At 40.0% G+C, this 21,840-nt stretch overlaps 1 protein-coding gene across 1 annotated transcript; it reads left to right on the forward strand.

The window, feature by feature from the left end:
* Window positions 1-2,385: 2,385 nt before the first annotated feature.
* Window positions 2,386-21,773, forward strand: gsg1l2b (gsg1-like 2b). The gene is made up of 5 exons (XM_069707432.1): window positions 2,386-2,869; window positions 3,998-4,045; window positions 7,248-7,400; window positions 16,255-16,366; window positions 17,847-21,773. Exons 1-5 carry the CDS (start codon window positions 2,569-2,571, stop codon window positions 18,145-18,147), a joined length of 915 nt encoding a protein of 304 aa, XP_069563533.1. The 5' UTR covers window positions 2,386-2,568; the 3' UTR covers window positions 18,148-21,773.
* The last annotated feature ends 67 nt before the right edge of the window (window positions 21,774-21,840 follow it).

Raw genomic sequence — 21,840 nt, forward strand, 5'->3', positions numbered from 1 at the left:
CTCTGTTATATGTATCTACAGCATGTAGGTAGAGAAAATTATAGATGGATGTTACCCTGTTCTGAAAATCCTCTAACAAGCAAAAATACATTCATGTAAGGAAAACATTTGCAGAGGTAAAGATCAGCTCACATATCAGTGACACAGCACAGCTCCAGCACCAGCAGTTTAACCACCCTCATACACTCCCTGTGTGTCTGTGTCACTGATTGATAGCTGTCCCGCCCACCCTGACCCAACACCAGCAGAGCAATTCCCCCCCAGCAATTACACAGAGGTGCTATATGTCTGTTTGTGGGGTGATAAACTTCCTGTCAGCAGTCAGTTTTTCTCCTTCTTCTTTCTTGGAGGGAGACCTGCTGCAGATGTTGCAGATGTTACAGGCTCAGAATGTGGAGTATATTTTGCAACTGCTCCACTGTTTGCCATTTTAGAGTAAAATAATAATTTGGTAGGGAGTAATTTATTAATTTATTAATAGAGTATGTAGCCTTATTTTATTGTAACTGCATTATGCAACTCGCACAGAACTGCTTCAAGGCTAATACTCCACTCTTCTATGATGCAGATCGGCTAATGCAACAACTATATATGTTTGTATCCACATTCAAACCTGTGAGAATGATGTCAAAGTATGCATGTGCCTTGCAGAAGCTGCTAATCTCAGCCATGACTTTATTTCTCACCAGCACTTCTCACATGTTACTCTTTTCTGCCCTTTCCATATCCAGTTATCTGGTTTCTAAACTTCCCAGGGTGCACTGTGATATTCACCTGTTCCTGTTCCCACTCACCTGCCTGATTTCTTTGGACAATATCCAATCTTCATATGAGAAAACATAAGTAACCATTGGTCGGCCAAACGCTACAACTTTCTGTATCTGTTTCTAATCAAAAGCCCTCCTGCGCTTCAAACATCTTCCAGCCACATACCAGATTTTGTCTTCTGGCTGGTTTCTCGAATAATTGAAATTTTGCCCTTTTGATAAATGAGTAAATGTTGTGAACATCAGTGATATCTACTGGTATTTTTTTTATTCACTGTAAAATTCAAATACTTAATGATTTTCTGATAGCGGTCGATAGGAATGCTAGCAATTTATTTTTATTTTCAGATACATTCACTTATAGTCTGCAACGACACAGCCACCATTTCCAATATTTCCAAACATGTCACGAGCAGAGGTCTTTTTCCAGTAATATGTAGGATCCTACTATATAAAACTGGTTTGTTAGTGGTTAACATGCATCTCCCTTGAAATTCTGAACATAGTTGAAAGGAATTTATTCTGTTGAAATAGTTCCGTCCAACTACTAAAAACAGGCTTTATCATGATGTGGACGAGTCAGTAAATAACTTCTTCAGTTATCAGTTATTTAGTCTTTCATAACTGTATTTAATGACATATTTGAATGTGTCCCCCCCCCCCCCCCCATGATCAGTGCAAACATAGCTGGATAAATTCAGTAATCAGTCAACCATTAAAGCACCAATTTTACATGTTAATTCAACAGTAAAGGGGAATCTACAGTCTTCTGTGACAAAAACAAAAGGAAGTGTTTATTGGCTTGAAAGTTGTTGTTTTTTTTTTTTTTTTTCAGAAAAGATGGTGAACACAGTGACTCTGGATGACATTACTCTGACATCACTGATGATTTCAGAATGATGTCATAACAGCTGGGGTTTGGATACTACAAATGTACATAATAACACCTGAGTTCGCCTTTATGGAAGAAGAGGGTTTGTGGGTAATGTAGGAACCAGAGTTTGAGGGCTTGAACCATTAATGCAACTAAAAGTAAGCATAGCTCAAACTCTCCTGCTTCCATTTCCATCCTCTCTAATACATCCACCTTTCTGGAAGTCCAACATTAAAGTGATGGAATAACCCTTCACAAAGTTCAAATTGGTTGAATACATGTTATTGGTGCATAGTACATGTTTGGAGTACCAACATGTGGAAATATTAAGTTTATGTAAAAACTATATAGCCTATACTAAAAAATGCCAATGAGATAACACCTGTTCTTAGAGCAGTTTGTGTGTCATTATTGGCCGTGACGCAAGGGATGTGCATCATTCTACTTTGTTTCTAGGAAGCCACTGAGGCATAAACATCCCTCAAACAAGTGCCGGCAGCTGCACTGGAAAACAAGAGAGCACTGACAAGTAGGACCGCTGACAACAGCTGGTGAAACCACCGCAACACTTGATGGCATTAAATGCTATTTTTGTGGAGTGCGGTAATCCTATCAAGGAGTTGTACAGCTCGAGCTCCGCTATCGTCTCGGTGACACGAGGCTGAGAAGAGGTGTGTTTGTGTGTGACCGAGAGGGGTGTATCAGGTGGTGGGCGGGATGGCAGCCTACAAAATGAGAGTCAGCTGCACCGGAGGAGCAGATGTGCGGAGTGCACTGTAGGAGCCAGACGCGCCGCGATAATTAGCCGCGGATATATTAACGGGAATAACCGGATTATGAGGATTTGAGGAGGAAAAATCGCCAGAATCCGGTGTCACACAAGGCAAGGGATTAAGTTAGGCGTCTTCACTCCTCCGGTGTGCCGTTATGGGGCTAGACCGGCGGCGGAGAGCGTCGCTGGCTCTCACCTTGAACTTCCTCGCCTTGTTCCTGGCCGTGTCGGCTCTCACCACCAGCTACTGGTGCGAGGGCACGCGGAAAGTGGCGAAGCCCTTCTGCACCGGCCCGGTGACCGCCAGGCAGTCGTTCTGCCTCAGGTTCAACAGCACCAACATCAACGACACGCGGCTGGTGCAGTACATCTGGGAGACCGGGGAGGATAAGTACGTGATGAGGAAGTTTCACACCGGCATCTGGTTCTCCTGCGAGCAGAACATCAACATGACCGGTGAGTTTGTTTTTATTCACAGGAGGCACCGGGCAGACTGTGGAACCGGAGCGCGGAGCGCGGAGCGCGCGCGCAGAGAGCGGCGTGACGGAGAGCCACGTCGGTCCAGTCTGAGAAATCCAATTCTTGCTTTTAATTTCATTTTCAATGAAACTCATAAATTGTACTTTTTAAAAAAAATGGATTTGTGGATTTTTCTCAGAAATCGCTTTGAAAATTATATCAACAATATTATCAGAAACTCCTAATGTGCTTATTGAGTAACAAACCATATGCAGAGTTTTCATCAATATAATAAGGTCAGGATGAACATGTATGGTGCAAAAACTGTCACAGACAATACACAAAAATGAAAGTTGATAGTCAAATGGAAAAACAAAAAAGTGCAATTTGAAATCCAATTTAAAAATAAATTAACATGGGCTTAAGTCAATTTGGTTTCATATCATATACAAGACTAAGAAAAGCACAACATATCAATATTTGAGAAACTAACAACTAACAAAGCAAAACACAGTGTATTTTGATTAAAAGATGAATTGGAATGTAATGCTTTCCTAAAACAAGGAACAAGCGAAGTTAAAGGCTTATTACACCTGCTTCAAAGATGATGTTTCAGTTTCTCACCTGCACCATTCACTATTGTGTGTGAAGGGCCAGTTGTTAAAAAAACAACAACAAACAAAACAGCTCAGGGCAGTTTACCCCCCCCCTCCTCCGCCCACCCTCCCAAAAACTGTGCCAATATGAGGCTGAAGAATGTGTGTCTGTCTCCAGAGTGTCATGAAAGCATTTGTTGCATAAACAGTAGAATATCTGGCCTGAACGCTGCTACAAGATGCTCTTGAAGCAGGAGATTTTGAAACGCTGGTGTGGGGGATGGTGGCAAAGCTTGTTACAGCAAAACACAGAAAGGAAATCCGTTCACAGATTGGAGCAAATGGGGATTTTTGTTTAAATTTTACATCACAGCTTTGTCTTTTTCTCAGAAAGTACCGGGGACTCTCTATCTCAATCTGTAAAAATGATGGAATGCAAACGAAGTCCCTGTTGTGCTTATCAGCATGTTGCAGTTGTGGTTTCTGTCATTGAGTGTCAATTACATTTCTAATTTACATTCTTTTACAGGTGAAAACTGCAGGAATTTCATTTATGTTGCACCATCAAATGAAAGAGGTAAGAATATATGTTTTTTTATCAAATGTTGTTGTGCAAACACATTGTCAGGGACATTGAAATATTCAGACTTCTTATAACTAATCAATGACATGCAAAATAAGGTTTTAGGAATCATGAGAAGCTGAGAAATTGAACATAGCAAAGAAACACAGACCTTATTTGATCAGTTTTGTCATCTCTAGGCTTGAAATAATCTGACCTCTCTCAACATTGGGGCTGTTTTCTCATCACTCTAAGTATGCCGTTTAGACTCAAGTGGACATTTTAGATAAGGAATCCTTGGCCACTGTGTCGAAATGTCTAACATTTCAGGCACAACCTGCAAATATGACCTGCAGGAGTATAAAAAACAACGTGTTTAGATTTAGGCACAAGAACCAGTTGGTTATATTGTGTATGGGTTAAACTAGAGAACCTTCTTTGTGATTGTTACAATCATAAACATATGGAATAGTCTGGTTTAAAAAAAATGGACTTGGTTTAAAATGTGAAACAAACAGCAGTCTTATGTGTTAGCATCCAGTGTTTTATTAACCCATTCATCCACCCCATACTACTCCTGAAACTGACCATATGTTTCTACTCCTTGTAAAGCCAGTGGAGAGCGGCGCTACAATCAAAAGTGTATGATTTGAAATCAGCTGTTTTCACAAACAACCTATAGAGTCATTTTTATGGGAGGATAGTTTCTTTCTGCCAGTTGGTTTTCCCACATCCAGACAGTTGATAGAGAATCTTAGGAGGTCAGCTTTGCATAAAGACAGGAAATGGGTTTCCAACTAACAGAAACAAAAGAGTAACAGAATCCACCTACCGAAGCCTATTTAATATGTACGTTTTATAAAGAAAGTGTCATAAGACTGTCCACCCATAAAAAAAAACAACCCCATAGGTTGCTTTGGCAAGTACTGCCTTATAAGAAAACCACATGAATTTCATGCAAAAACTCCAGTGATCACATGTGATAATGCACATGTGAACATGTATTTTGCACATGGGAAACATGTATTTTGCTCATGGGAAACATGGCTTTGGAACACTTTCATAGTGTAGTGTGTAAACCTATGAAGATTCCCATGTGAAAACGCTTCCACATATTTTCCCCATGTCAAATGTTGCAACGTGATAAAGATGTGTCTTTCATGTGGAAAACATGGTCAACTTTTTTTTGTGACGCCTGTATGAATCTCTCTTTCATTAAACCCTCAATTCAGCAACCCGTTCTCATCTTGGGGCGTCAAATACGGCAGTTTTGTCACAGCCTGCTGGCATCTCAGAGATATGCACGGGTGCCCTTTGATGTCTCATACAGACACACAAGGTGCCTTAGGTGAGGCAACAAAAAAACGGTTAGGGTTAGGAAAAGGTAAATCCACACAAGTAACATTGCATGAGTGGAGTCAGTTACTTAACCCTCGTGTTGTCCTCGGGTCAAAATGACCCGCTGCTGTGTTCAACCAAGTTCTATTTTATTTCTATATTTTTATATTTTTTGGGATCATTGGTCATCATTCTTTAAAGAAACCCTCACAGCCTCCTTGTCACCAATGATCCCAAAAAATATGAAAATAAAATAGAACTTGGTTGAACACAGCTACGGGTCATTTTGACCCAAGGACAATGGGAGGGTTAAGTTAGTTGAATTTCCTACTTTACCTAAGTAACTTCCTTATCTTACTCAAAAGAAATCCACTTTAACTTTTGCTTTCTCACGGACTCTAACACTGCTCTCCTGGTTGAAAGTCATGCAGCATTTGACGCTCTGGGATTGAGAACAGGCTGAATCCAGATAAGGAAGAAATCCCCCAAAATCCTCTTTAACAAGGAAAAACAGAGGGAAAAGTGTGTCTCCAAAGCCTGATATATCTTATTCTACTATGCAATAGACATGAACAAGCTGTTGTTTATTTCGACTTAATCCCACTTACACTGTCCTGCTGTCAGAAATATTCACGAGCACCACATGTGGATTAATCCATCACTGAAAATAGAACCCGACCAATAAACTATTTCATCCTGTATCGGGGATGTTTAATAAAAAAAAACTGCAGTGCCTAGCTATTTTAGGAAGATACTAAAACTACATTGTATTTTCAAAGATTAGAGCTAATGGGAGTGCAGCTGAGAGCCTTAGACAGTACTGAGTGACATAAATATTCAAAAACGCACAGTATTTATCCTTTAATCTCACCTACACACCTCTGATTGACTTGATTCTTTTTCCAGCTGCGTACTGTTGACGGATGTGCACCAAATTGCTGAAAAAATGCAAGATGTAAACAGCGTTTAAGCGATGCGTGACTACGTTTGCCTCTACTAAAAAGCAGAATTGATACTGCCTAAAATGAAGAGATCTTTATCCGCTGAAACAGCTTGAAAGACTCAGTTTATAGACAGGATAGTTGTTCTATTAAACACCCAATCCCATTTGCTTTACATCAAATTGAGAACATCCGTCTTTTTTACAGTAATTTCTTCTGCTATCAAATATTCGGTATATCACAGCAAAGTAATGAAAAAACTCTTCTGAGACACATTTAATTGCAGACAGCTTTAAAGCCTAAAATATATTCTAATAACATTTCCTAATCCTTTCCATCTGCCTACTCCAAATTGAATTGGAGAAATATTTCACCGAATTGTGGAATTCAATTTAGAGCAGGTAAAAAAGACTTTTAGGTGAAGGCTGTAACTCTATTCATAATTCATACGGTGATATTTTGGGTAACAGGCACATTACTTTTCTTGCACTCCTTGTGATTAATTAACCGCACAATAACTGCCTGCCCTTGGGTGATATATGGAATTACACCACAGCTTATATTTACAGGTTTTCAAATCCGTTGATATTTCACCCAACCACGCACGGATTGTGATCTGTGGATGTTGTGTGTCTCTCGGTAGATCATATATCCTTTCTCTGACTTGTGAAGGTTAATGATATGGGTGATGGGGGTCACCGGTCCACCTTTCTCGACTCATTCTCCTTCCCCTTCCTCCTCCGTTCCTCGTCCCTGCCTTCTCTTGCCCTCTCTCACCAGTATTCTTTCTTGCTTCCCCACCCCCCATCTATCATCTCTCTCAACACCGTGCACCAGCCTTCCATCACCCACTCACCCATGTACACCCCCCCCCCTATCCCCACAACATGAATATATCTCTGCTTTTCTTCCTCTTTTCTATCCACCTGTCTCCATAGGAGTGCTGTGGCTGTGCATCGTTGCGGAGTGCCTGTATATCCTCCTGCTGGCCACCGGAGGCATCCTCATGTCCATAGAAGTGTGTCACTTTGGCAATGTCATCGACGGCCTCAAGCTCAACGCCTTCGCTGCCATATTCACCGTGCTCTCAGGTGAGCAGCGTCATAATGTTGCTATCAAGCTGGGTGTAGTAAATTGAATCAAATCAAAAAATTGAATTCAGTGGTGGCCCTCAACGGTTGGTTTTCTTGTTTTTATTTAAGTTGAAGTGGAATTTGAATTTCCTACATTTTTGTATAAGGACACCTAAACTTTACAGATACTGAAGCTGTTATCAAGTAAGCTTCATAAAACCTGTTTTGGACACATTTGTGGCACCGCTTCTACAAGCATTGATAGTAGATGCCCAGTCAAATTATACTAATACCAAAGGCTAACAGAAGCCTATGAACATTGACGGTGGTTTTTTTTCATCTTTTTCATAAACACTTTATAGCTCGGGTTTTTAGCCATTATGCATTGTGCTGTTAATACGTTTGTGTACTCAAAAAGAGGAACCTATAAGAAATTAGCCAATTCTCCCTCCAGAAAGAGGTGCGGTGGAGGTTATACGTAGCAGCTGTCTCTGTTTCATTGATCCATAGAAACACATCAACCCGTAACATATCATTCTGTATGTGAACATGTTATCTGCATGACAAGAGTAACATACATATTTGTAGAAATTGGATCGAAGCTTTAAGCCTTTCAGTGGACGTTTTTTAGGTGCCACTGACTAACATTAGCGAGGCGTTTTTGCAAATAGACTTGCTGTCAACTACTAACTGGGGAATGTGAAAGCCTCGGTAGCCTACAAGCTTTTTTCACCTTTTCAACTAGTTTATATAGTTTGAGTTATCTACCAATAGTGATTTAACTCGTGTGCTGTTTTACAACTTTGGGGAGACTTATTGCTACAACCATTGTGCTACGGTTCAGACGGTAGAGCGGCAGGTGGCCCACTTATCAATAGGTTGGCACTTCAGTCCCAGTGTCCTCCTGTCCACATGCTGATGTATTTTTGGGCGCAGTCACTGAACTCCAAGGTGCTCTCAATAGCAGGCAGGCACCCTACATGGCAGCTCTGTCACCATTGGTATGTGACAGTATGTGTGTCAATGGGCAAATGGGAAGCGAATTGTGAAGAATTTTAAGACCACTAAGGTAGAAAGGACCCGACTGTCAAAAACATTTTCCTGTAATCTTACCACTATATGTGTTAGCATGTGAGCCACATGACAAAACAGAGTCACATACCAGCAAACGGCTAACGTCAGGTCCTGATAAAACCTTTTAGGCTGAAAAAAGATTTCAGCCCTTGGGTTTTCATTTTGTCTGGTATTGCTGAGTAACATTTAAAAACCAGTTTTGCTTGCACTGCTTACGAGAGAACATCATAGCCTGTATAGTCTGTGTAGACTTTGTTCCCCTCTTTTAACACTGTCAGACGTAGTGATTCAATCAGTGCCCCTTTACAACATTCAACATCATCATGATGATGGTGAGTTTGTATTCCAGCTAGCACGGTAGGCAGACTTCCTAGAAAGGGAAGGTTAGATAACTTTGTTTTCTGACGTGTTATTTCAACTTCTGTTGAGTCACTCGCAGCTCGTGCACATACAGTGTTTGTCCTACATTATAGAAAGGTGTGAGTGTAAAAACTCACAGAAACATATATTGTTGTAACACAGCGTAGGTTAGCACGTGACTCACATGCCAAAAGTAACATCCAGAGTCATGACGTAAGTTCCCAACTGGTGTCCATGTGGTTGTTGCAATTTTAGTGGCATTACGAACCGTTTCATGCTTGTCTGAATGTTGGAGTAACATTCTCAGTCAGAACTAAAACGTCATGCCCTGTGGGTGAACACAGATAAAGGTAGGCCGACTGGAACTGCAAGAAAAAGTATGAAATTTACTATTTTGCTTTTCAGTAATTACAATTTTGACCAAGGATGTAATTTGAGTACAGTCCAGGATATACTGTACATCCTGATTTTGTTCAGTTTCAGCTCAACTTAAAAACAATTCAGTCTTTAGTTCTGATTCCATGCTGTCATTTTTCCAATATTTAGGCCAGTTTCAGCCTCTCAGCCTCTGAGAAGATTTCCAGACAGTTTTCAGTCTGCCTCCCTCTCTCAGCAGAGGAATTAACAATGACCTTCTCTCTAATCCACTCTTTGAAAATGATCCTGACCTCCACACTCTGGGCAGTGAGTCAGCAGTGAAAGATACTCTGTTCAATAGCAGCGAGTCACAGCATTTTACTGACAAATTCCAGAAATGCATAAAAAAGAGCTGAAGAATTATACCGCTATAAAACGTACGCCCAAACCTTGGACACATTCTTTAATGTTTAAAGTTTGTAACATTGTATCTTATTAGAAACTCCCAGGTAGTACTACTGAGGTGGTTTTTCACTCTGAAAAAGTCTGAGTTGTTTTAAACCTAGAAAAAAATGATACACTGCTCACGAAATACACCTAATAGCTTCTTTTAAAGGAGTCAGATCACAAGCTCAATACCACTCTGTCCTACAGCTAAAACCAAAAGTCATCATCGACCCAAATATAAGAATAAGACAGGTTGTCAAATTACAGAATCTTGCATTATGTTTCTATTGGGTTTAAAGTTGCTATCATATTTGGACACCAGCAAGTATTCTGTTCCTTGAAGCAACCAACATTATGTCTATAAATAAATAGCCCTGATCAGCAAACAAAGTTTAGATTAATTTGTGTGCAACACCTCTGTCAAAGATCTGGAGAAACTCTTTTCAGAAACATGGCATATTAGACCTTGCTGAAGCCCGAGGCTACATATTGAGGCTACAGTTTGGAGTGAAGGTTTGGACTCCTAGACTGACTAACACTTTGATTTTAGTCACAGAGTTCGCTCAGTCCCCTTTGATCTCATTGGTATGTGAAATAATGATCAGGCTGTGCCCTGAATGGTTGAAAGTTATTTCAACTTCGTATTACATTATTGGAGCCTCATTAGTCTCATGACCTCGAGTAGTTACCAAGAAACAAGTAACCAAATCAGGAACTTTGAGTTACACAATATGACTTCATAAAGTTGTTATGGCTAATGGGTTAACAAATTGGCTAGTCACATATCTAGCAGATACAGAGAAACATCAGCATCCATGTGGAGCTGTGTTTCTTGTCACCGGGCAAATATAAGTCTAATTTCCACCCTCCTATTATCTATGTTTTGGGTCATCAATGCAAATGCGTCAGCTTACTGTTTGGTGGTGGGCGGGTAGAGTACGATTTAGTTTATTAGAGCTTTTACACTCAAAACTTCTGCATGCTACTGCTGTAAAAACAAAACAATTAACTGAAAGATGCTAAAATGGATAGGTGCAACCAAAGTACAAATATATTTGGGTTTAGGTGCATTTTACTGGCAGGGGGAGTCCACTGGGTTCACAGAGTTGACACCATGTGCAGGAGCATTGTATCAAAAGATAAATAAATTGTTGACCATCCTTTTTGTCATCCTGTTTGTTCTCATCTTTTTATTTGGAGCTGGCAGGAGTTGAACCCAGCCGGCTCTCCTGCCGCTGACGCACCCGTAAACTCAAGCTTCACTGAGTTATGTTTTCATGATCTTGCACTGGCATTTTTGTCTGCTCTAACTTTCAGTCGAATAGTAAGTGAACCTCTCAACCCCGTCTGCATGTGATATGTTTTATTTATTTGTGGCTTGCTGTCTGGAGAAGTGAGCTGTTTGAGTGAACCGTGTAAAGTTCAAACTGAGAGAAGAAAGAAAACAAAGACTCAGTTTGACACTTTTGTATCATCTGTCGCAGTGTTTTGGGCTTTTAAACAGCTGCTAAGATTGCAAACGGTTTAGTGCACTTGTAAAATGTTTGAATTAAGAAAGGCATTTAAAAGTTGTTTCTGTTTTTAATGGGGTGAACAGATTGAGAGCAGATACGGTAATGAGGTCCAGAGGAGCCAATACAAGGGACCAGATTAAGCTTTATTACAGCTGTCAATCACGCGGGCTCTGATGAGAATATTTGAAGAGGATGTGTGAGGTGATGATGGAAACTAGACCTGTGTGAGTCAGATCACTTTTCTGATGTGAGGAAAGAACTTGAGCAGAGCTGAACTTGGGTGATTAAAATGTGCCACGTCTTGTAAAAACAAGCATTTGTTCGGTTTTTCTGCTGCAACTGCAAAAAACAACAACGGCTGCTGTTTTTCCGGGCAAAGCCTGTTGGTCCTCTGGGTTTCTACAGATAGTAAAAGTGGTCATGACAGTTTGTGTAATTTGCTCTTGACACCTCAGTATGGATGAAAATGACAGAGAACATGGCTTCAGTGTTTTCATCTTGTGTTCCCTTCAGGCTTCTGCACACTGAAATATTACTGTATGAGACATCACAGATGAAACTGTGAGGGGGAACGTGGTGAAATATTTCATTTCATTTCTCATGCAAAAATCAGATCTATGGCCATATGTGACGAGAGAAGCATTATGTAATATGTCATCTTTATGTGTATTTAATTTTTTTTTTTTTTTTTTTTTTTAAGAAGCTCCATTGTTTAAATCCACGACATGTTTGTTTATTTATCTTTATTTAACAGGAGATGTGTGTTTGAAAAAAAGATCATTCTATTCTTTTTAAATCAAGTTACCTTTGAGCCTCTCTGCTTCTTGTAGGTTACACACTCTAACAGTATTTAATAATGCACATACCAGCATTAAATATTGTATGAACATGTTTTCATAATAATGATACATCTCTTGTGGTATGGAGCAGGGTTGACTTCTGAAGATGTGATCTCTTCCTTATCACTCTTCGATACGAGTTCACCGTTTATTCTGCTATTTATTCTGCGACTGGAGCTCCTTGGCTCGTCCCTGGTGTTGCTCTGTATATTAAATTGTTTTTAAGGATGACTAGCTGCAAGTGCCATGGCGAACGGTTGATTCATGTAGAACGATGAGATGTTCCACCGTTATCATTTACCACCAGCTAAATCAGTAGACAAGGGTTCATCACTGGCCTTTCTCTAGTCTTTTTTTTTTTTTTTGGCCCTTGACATGGAAAATATATGACAAATACTTCCTAATGTTCAATACGTTGCACAGTATCAAAAGACTTGTAACAAACCATCTGTACACATATGCATATATAAAAATAACGTGGTCACATGATAGATCACTGGGTTACTCCATCTTTTTTAAAGTGACAAGAGTTTCTCCCATCTGCGTTTACTTTACCACTGCTGGCTTTATCATAGACAAAGACTCCTCTAGCCTGTTAGTTGTCTTATTTTTGGCACAATAATATGGCACAAAGCATTCCCAAATGGTCCATACTGTTAAAGGGAATATGTTGCACAGTACCTTCAAACATCTTGGATAAATAAGTATATTATATGTACTTTTTGTATTTAATCCCCTCACGCTGTGAGATAGTGATGGCTTCGTTCCAAATAGCGTACTTCCCTCAGTACATTCACGTAGAATACTCTTGTGTAGTAATGGGATTTCAAGTAGAGTAGAGTTGTCTCTTCACCAGAAATAACAAGCATTTGAAAGCATCACCTGCCAACATATTTGTCGGCCTGAATTATTTTACCCAGAAATTAGCAGGTTTTCGTGTCCTCCGTTTAATGCACACAATAAACACACTGATGCCTTCTGTCAAGCAGCAGTACGCTGGAAAAATAAACACTTTTGTGACGTGTTTTTTAGCAGCTGCAGCTTCCTCAGATGCCACAATTTGAAAATACTTTACATCGGTGGTGCCTACCTTTCTGCTTCGTAGCCAAGATGACGACTACTGAGTGTCCGTCGTTTCACACTCAATTCTTGGATTGTTTTGAGGACACTTTCTGCAGTGTTTTCACACTTATCATTGTGAATGCACTTATACACTCAAAATGTTCAGTGTTAGAATGTAAGAATGCCATTTATAACACAACACCACGTCTCTGACAATCAGACTAAACTTCTCACAAAGTATATAGCACGTAGTATACGAAAGTATATGACAGTATACGGAATTATCTGTTCACATATGTCACAGCAGCGTCCATGACTAGAGCCAAAGCATATTGTTTTGTTTGAATTTTTGACGAGAGCACTGCAGATGGACGACACGAGTTGATGACGAGTCCCTGCTTGCAGCTTTTGTTGTTGTATGTCTGCAATTCAGCAGCCATTCATCTGATGTTCCTAAAAAACTGATAGTATCAAGTCTGACACAGCTTGTGACCAATGTTATTAAGTTGGCGTAACAGAAGCATATTCATATTTTCTGTTTTCATATCCGTTTAATCATCTGACAACCCCTGAAATTTGTCTTGCTGCCCTTTTGGGGACCTGATCTGACATCGGGAATCACTGGATTAGAGACTTTGTAGCTTGACAGAAAATCTATTTTCTGAACATCAGGATAATAAAGAAATAATAATGATAGTAAAACTTTCATTGATTCTTGTGCAGAATAATAAAACAGATAAAAAGAAGGAAACAAATCCTAATTCCATTAAAAAGTACTTTCTCATAATTTTATTCATAAATGTATTCATTTATTTAGGTAAACCTTGCTGCCCCCTAGTGGTTGTTAAATGGCTCTACAGTGTTTGCAGACGACACCAAACCACTTTCTCATTACAGTTCAGCTGTGACAGGAGTGTCACGTCCCTGATGCTGTGTGTCCATGTTAAGTGCTTTGGCACTAAAGCATAAATAACTTGGATTGACATGTATTGACTTCATATGGAATAATCTGACCTTGTGTGAGGAGAACACGCATCATTTCCATACGACAGAGCGTGCTGAAACTCCGAGCTGTGATTTGTTCCACTCATCCTGACACAAAGCTGCCTCTGATCTGCATAGCATTATGATAATGTTGCACTGGGAAATCTTGAAGAATAAACATGACCATTGATAGGGATGAGATGGGAATTTAGATGTTCGCTGCTAAATCTGGTGCACTCTTGTTAAATCCATGGATTTGGGAGTGGGTTTAGTTCTAATCGGATTGGTACATTACAATTGCTGGTTTTTACTCCTGTTCTGCTCTGTGGGTGATGAGAGGTCCAGTGTGAGGCGAGCCAGAAACTGTGCTTCAGATGACAAAACCTGGCACATAAATGAGGGGGAAAAAAACACAGGCATAAAGAGTAAAAAAAATAAATGGATGGAAATCCAGAAAACCAGAGAAGGGCCAGAAGAGAAGACGAGACGAGGAAAAGTGTGCTTGGGGAAAGTAGAAGTGGTAGCACTGATTGGAAAGTGGAAGATGTAGCAACCTTAAATTAGATGCAATCTCCACCATTTTCTTTGGACCCAGAGGACAGTGGACAGACTGGACTCATTACACAGTCGCTGAAACCGCCTACAAATAGCAGTTGTTCAATCATGGCTTGATGGCAGGCCTGTCAAATGCTGGACTTCTCAAGATTTTAAACAGGGTGTGAATAAACAGCCGAAGTCTTGATGTCACATCCGGGCTAGTCTCTGTTCCACAAGTGTCTAAGACTTAAAACAGTCTCACCTTCAGTCTCTGGAGTTTCCCGTTGGGTAGTTGCCACAAAACAAATTCAAACTATGTGACTTATAGTAGAGAAAAACTTGACAGTATTACTTATGTAACTACTTTAATTCCAGCCAAAGCCATCAGTAGATTGAGTTTTAAGCCAACTCACTCTGGAAGTTTTTGATAATTATCTAACTGCAGCTGCTCTTTTCGTAGCAGTTTTGATTGTTGACCGTCTCTATCTGGGAAATGAGAAGCTGCTCTATTTTAAACATCCCAATGAGTTCTGAGTGAAACCTCCATTGTTATCCATGTGTTATCTCCATTGTGTAAGCTGCAGATGGCCATGCGAGAACCGAAAACTTGCATAGCAGCAGCTGCAGGGGACGGAGCAAAGCGAGCAGTAAATTCTTCCTCCATTCTGTCTTTGACTCTATTTGTCTTCATTTCACAAACACAAACACTGAGAGGTTGGATGTCATTACCATATTTATGCCTCCATATCCTTCGCTGCGCTAGTTGATCCTATTTGCAAGTCCCAAGCCAAAGCCTGCGATTCATGCATAAGTAAATAACTCGTCTACACTTCTGCGCACCGAGATTTACTGCAACATAAGAATTCATAAGAATGTGCTAAAACAAAAACAAAGAAACACCAAATCTGTGCCTGGCTCCACATAAATAATAAACATGATGAGTGATCCTGGTTTGGTGATGTAATCATACTTAAGCCAAAAAACAGCAGCGCCTCCAGGTATGACGGACTTATAGACCTCAGAATCAGCTGCATAATGTGGCGGCCTCAGTCTACCTCACATTTCCTTGCAGTAAGAAGTGGAAGAAGCATTTCACAATACAAAAACTTGAATTATAAGTGAAAGTCCTGCATTCAAAATGTATCACATTAAATGTACAAAGGTATTATCAGTAAATTTAGAGTATTAGGAGTTCACCCAAGAGGCATTATTAGGTTTATTATTATTGATATTTCATTGTATAAGTACTATAAAGATTTTGCAAGTTAGTCCAGTGGTTCCCAACCTAGGGGTTGTCATCCCCTACATGTGTCACAAGATAAATCTGAGGGGTCATGAGAAGATGTGACATAAATATATGTAAATCTTTTTATTTCAATTATTTAATTAAAAATCATTTGGAGATACAGAGGGAAATCACTTTTTAATTGAACTGCTAAAGACTCTAAGACATCTTTAATGTGACAAGAAGCCTCAAACTGTTCTTAAATACAGAATTTGAGTAACCGTACACAGTTACAGATGACAGATTTTATTTTGGTGATTAATTTGCTCTTGTGTCTTGACACATCTTCAATGTGCTGTTGGGGCTCGCCAGCTTCACATTATGAAACACTGCCACCAAGTGGTGACTATTGAGAGGTGTCAGAGGACGCTGTCGGTGTGCGTTCAACTTATTGTTCCCTCTGTGTGTGGCAGGTCTGTTGGGAATGGTGGCCCACATGATGTACACCACAGCCTTCCAGCTGACTGTCAGTTTGGGCCCAGAGGACTGGAAACCTCAGACGTGGGACTACAGCTGGTCATACATGTGAGTGGCATTCTCTTTCTTCTTTTCTTCTTCTGTATTTTTCTTTTTTAGCTGCATTTCAATGAAAAGCATCACCAGCTGTCGGCTGTTTAACAGCTGCTTTCCGGCTGGAAACCCAAGCAGTGAGGATACATGATAGAATATCATTAATGCAAGACAAACAATACAACAATCAAAATGAACAAATTGAACAAAATCATTCCTTTTACGTAAGATGACGGCAAGACATTTAATTATCTACATTTTTGGCACATTCAAATTGCTTGTTTTATTCAGCAGTTTAATATGTCAGAGGAGTAAGAACAACAGCATTTGCATACAATTCATAGTGTCATTGATTGGTGTTATCGTTTCAGCTTTCTTTTTCTTTTTGTTTGACAGTAGCTATTACGGATGCAAACCAATAATCCAAATGATGTTTAAAAGTGTCCTTTGAAGTATTGAAATAAACTTGTGCACTGTGGTTCAGTGAAATTTGATGTTTTTTTTACCAACTTCAGATGTTTGGATTTGAAAAAGATGGATGCGATATAGAAGGAGCGATTTTCAACTTTTATTTAGTGGTCTTCTGAAATAACCGTGTAGCGATGACTGCCCTGACTTTCAGGTTAATGACTGACTGAGAGGTGAAACTTTTTCACACATAAAAAGGCAGTGGGTGTCCAGCCTGTACTTCAATTGATCTTTTCATCTGTTGAAAAAAAATGAAATGAAAAAAATTGAAAGTATAACAGTCTGAGGGTTGTTGGAACCTGGCTGCAGAGATATGCTCCCATTTTTGTCACGAAATTGGAAAAATCTGTTCTTTATGTAGAAAAAAAAGTCAGAAGATTCCTTTTAAAGGGGATGTTGTCCAAACTGTGACAAACAGCCTACGAACAAAAGTTCACACATCTTATTATGCTGTATTTAAATTCACAACATTACAACTTTATTATTTGAAGTTGTGAAAACAAATATATTATTTTTCAGTATTGTTTGTCTTCTGAACACTAAGATGAAGGGAAACAGCTTTTATTTCTCTGTCACGCAATAATTATTACTCTATCATGACAAAAATGCTCTTCACAGCTTGTCTTGTTGTGTTGTCATGGAGTAATTGTTATGTCAAGAAAATGAAATAATAAGACAACCTGCTTTCAGAAGTAATTATTTTTCATTTTAGAAACAAGTCAAAAAAAACATTCATTACAATATAAGGTTGAAAAATCCTCCTTTTCTATAGCTGAGTGGTTCATGCACATCCCTCATGGGTGCAAATGTCGGCAGCAGTGACTGCAGTTAGAAGTCATTCCCCGTCTGTGTTTTTCCACACATTTCCATCCACACTGCAGTCTGAATTGTCTTGCCCATCTTCCTTTGTGGCCTGTAAGTCAGGAGGCATTTTAATAGTTGCATGAACTAGTCTATTTTTTCAATGCATTAAAATCTATAATATGAGAATGAAGAGGCTCAGGCTGTTGGCGTCTCTCTCCTAAAGTTTGGCGTGGAGCTCCTTTACGGCCTGCATGGCGTCCTCTGTCACCACCATCAACCGCTACACCAAAACCATCCTGGAGTTCAAGCACAAGCGCAGGAACATTGAGAAGAACCTGAAGATCAAGCAGAAGCTGTTGGAGCTGGACTCTCCCGAGCAGGTGTGGGACATGTACATCAGCTCGGTGCCAAGCACTGCCGAGGAGCTGCTGGACCTGTCGTCCAACGGCCGCAAGCTCTCCAACACCTCCATCTTCTTGGACCTCAACGACCTGCCCGACTCACAGGGAGAGGAGTACTGTTAGACGAGCAGCGTGTAGCATTTTGAAAGACCGATATGTCATTATCAGTGTGAGTAAATACTGTAAACAAAATGAGACCATAGTTGAGAGCTCTGGTGATTTATTATTTTACGAGAGGCGTCAAAAAGTCTAGTCTGGTCTTGTCGCGCACGAACTGAGCGCAGCACCGTGACGAGTACAGAGCCGAGGGAAGCTTCGACCTTCATCAGTAAGTATTACAAGGTCTCTCGCTTAGCCAACACCTGAGTTACACACCGTTTTGTGACCACTTGTAAGTGCACTTTTGCGATTTCAATATGGACTTGAGCAGAGAACGCAAATCCAATTTTGCATCAAAATCAGGAAATTGCCAACAGAGACCCTTGAAATGCTTCAGAGAGCCTGCAGCAGTGAAGTGATGATTTGGGTGAGGTGTTTCCAAAAGCTGAACAACACTGTCAGAAGGTTGGTTTTTTTCATCGGAGGTATTGTGCACCATGAATTTGGACCCCGCAGGGTCAGACTGTCAATAGCGAGATCTGCCGTGATGCTCTGAGGCGTCTGATTATTTGGTGCTACTGGTCTGAACTCTGGTGTAATGGCACTTTGGTTCATCAACATGACAACGCTCCTGACGATCTCTACTCGCTGGATTTGGCTCCCTGTAACGACTTTCTGTTCCCCAAAAACTTGACACAAAATCTAATGTGTGCTCTGCTCAAGTTTCCATGTTGAAATTGCAAATCCATACTTACCAGAGGTCACAAAAATGTGTGTAACTCAGGTGCTGATGTTGATCAAGTGTCATAAATTGAAATACTTACTCATGAAAGGTGTTGCTAACTTTTAAAAACTGTAAAAACCTGCAAAACCAAAAGAATGAGCTGAAAGTCATTATAACGCTCTGCAGAGCTAAGAAGACTTGCTGAGTGGGTAATAATTCTATCTCAGTTCATCACTGTGGATATTACACATTGTCATTTTATTATTTGTTGGTATAAAAATACTGAGCAATGCAGCTTTAAAGTTGAAACTACATTTTCCATTTTGGTTTTCTCACCATGCACATTTATTATTTTACGCAGTGGCTCCTTACTTTTCTGGGGACTTTTTTAAGAATTGACAACATTGCTGCCGACTGTCCCACGTAGCCTTCTTAGAGCTCCACAACTAACATAAAAGATTAGACTTTTCAACATTTGAATTTTATAAAACATTTCTAATGTCCTCCAAAGTATCTTTCTTGGTCTTTTAAACATGCAATGTTTTATTCATATTGGCTAGATAGGTTACAACAGCGGTTACTGTAGCGAGCTAGCAACAATTTAAGCCAGTTATTGTTGTTGTGGTTTAGAAGAAGTGGTCAGAAAGATAAAACACAAACTATCACTATGCTAAATTCAAGGTAATTATCACAAAACTACCCAGTAAATATTTTTTTAAAAGTTGTCATCATTCAGCTTTTTTTCACCAGAAAAAGAAGTTGAAGGTTTGTAGTCTCCTCAACAGTGGTCTCACTTGTTCACAGTAACTACTAGAATATCTCCAAATTGATTGTGTTTACTGGAAATTAGTATCCTGGTTATTAAATCTTATCTTGGTTTTGACGATATTCAGCATATGACGTTACATGATTCAAACAGTGTCCCGCTTTCTGGTCGGCAGTCTTGATTTCATCTTCGACACTTTTTTCTGTGTCAACAAAAAAGTTCAAATACGAGGCTTTTTAAAACTGGGTTAAGGCCTTATCCACATTTCTAAAACCAGGATAAGATGTGTAAACGACCACAACATATAACCAGGATACTCCCGGCTATATCGATGCTAAAATGCTACACGTAGCACTTTTAAGGTCTGAACCACTCAACATGTCGCTGAGTCCACCATATCGGTTCTACGGTTGCGTTACTTGGTGTAAACAAACAATATACCTCTGCCGAAGCAATACTGCTATGAAGGGTCACTGCTTAAAGCCTATGAGTTAAAAAGAGAGTAAACTTAAGAAAAAAAGCCAAAAGCCAGAAGGAAAGGAAGGACAGTAACCTGATGAACATTGACCCCACCCCAACCACTCCCTGCCAACATTTTACCATCTGCAACCAGCTCACTCGAGTCAAAGAGTCTTGCCTCAATGATTGTTCAACCCGGTACTAAACGTAAAATAGACACGCCCGTCCACTACAGCAAAACGTGAAGTAGCCACGCTTTGGCCTGTCTAGGCGTGACAGTTACATGTTTCCTGTAGTGGATGAAAATGAAACCTACTGCACGCGTAGAGTCATGTGATTTACAGGAAAATGCAACTTGCAGCTAAAACACATGGTCGGGGTTCCTGAATAAGCACATGGTTGGGGTTATGAGAAAAAAATGTGGGTTGGGAAACAAAACACAACTCAACAAAACCATTGTCACGTCCTGGATTTGAAATGTTCCACATGGCAGTCTATGACAAATGCCACCAAGCCACCCCTTCCACCAGGGAATGTCCTTCGATGCCTCTGTAGTGGGGCCTTGGTCACATGATCCCACGTCACAAGACATCTACGTGCGTGTAAGTTTCACACTTTAAAAAAAACCGTAACTGTCACGTCTAGACAGGCCAAAGCGTAGCTATTTCACGTTTAGCTGTAGTCAACCGGCGTGTCTATTTCATGCTTTGCCGTGATACTGGGTTGGATTGTTGGAGTTTAGTCATTGAGAAAAGTGTACAAAGTTGCTACAGCTGTGTGTCCATGACTCAGCTGTAGATGCACATTGTTAGACAGCCTAGTGATAGAGAGGCCCACATACTGGTCGTAATATGGTGCAGATACTGTGTATTAGTGATTATACTTTGCCTCCCACCTAAAATGTGAACCAAATAGCATTAAGTAGTTTAAAACACACCTTGTCAAGTGTAATTCCCTGTACTTCAAGATAATTCAGAGTTTTTGTGAAGAAGTGTTTAGCAGACCCTGGACTGAGGATTGAGGGATTGTAGCAACGCAGGGTGGACCTGTGGATTTTGCTCCTCCACCCGCAGAGGAATACAAAGGTGTTGGTTCCACGGGTGGAGGACACCCGTAGGCCACGCTGAGTGCCTTTTCCTCCAGCAGCATGCCTCCAATCACACAGCATGCTCTGCGCTCACAACATTTCAACCAGGGTGACGCTGTTTCTCCGACTAAATACTGCTTCAGAAGAAATGTCTAGCTGTCTGTGCAAACTGCCAAAACTCATCAGCGAGAGGAGCGCGCCTCTTTTGAAGCTCTTTGTGTTAATATTTACTTGATAATGAGGTACTTTTCTTGTACTGAGAGACACAGATCAGGATTGTTATTTATACTCAATTTAAGTGCATTTGAAAAAACGTATTTATTTGTTGAGTTCGAAGTGAAATGTAACAACTTTCTGGTTTATTCTGCTTGAGTTTAATCTCAGTTTCACCACCCTGGGTTGCAGTATAAGCTGAAGCATGGATTGCTGTGTTTTTATGTGTCATGACTTCTTTATTTTGTGACACTTTTTGTGTAGTGTTCCTTAGTTGCATTTTTGTGGATAATTATTTGCAACCTAATATATTAATATGAAAAAAAAAATCCATAACAATATTTAATTTAAAGCTAAAAGATGAGCATATATCATAATAAAGAACTTTTTTTACCATCTTTTCTGCTGGACTTTTCCTCTAAACTTTCCTTTGTTGACCACAGGATGGCGGTGTTGCCTTACTCTGAA

Source organism: Brachyistius frenatus, unplaced genomic scaffold (genome assembly GCF_029030835.1).
Source record: "Brachyistius frenatus isolate BFR_SWC_R1_liver_20210118 unplaced genomic scaffold, ASM2903083v1 Contig_69, whole genome shotgun sequence".
NCBI classification, from domain to species: Eukaryota; Metazoa; Chordata; class Actinopteri; family Embiotocidae; genus Brachyistius; species Brachyistius frenatus.

Excerpts from the sequence above, each read along its gene's own strand:
- gsg1l2b (XM_069707432.1), top strand. The coding sequence starts at position 2,569 with ATGGGGCTAGACCGGCGGCGGAGAGCGTCGCTGGCTCTCACCTTGAAC. Across the intron at positions 7,401-16,254 it reads CATATTCACCGTGCTCTCAG|GTCTGTTGGGAATGGTGGCC; the intron begins GTGAGCAGCGTC and ends TGTGTGTGGCAG. Across the intron at positions 16,367-17,846 it reads GACTACAGCTGGTCATACAT|TTTGGCGTGGAGCTCCTTTA; the intron begins GTGAGTGGCATT and ends TCTCTCCTAAAG.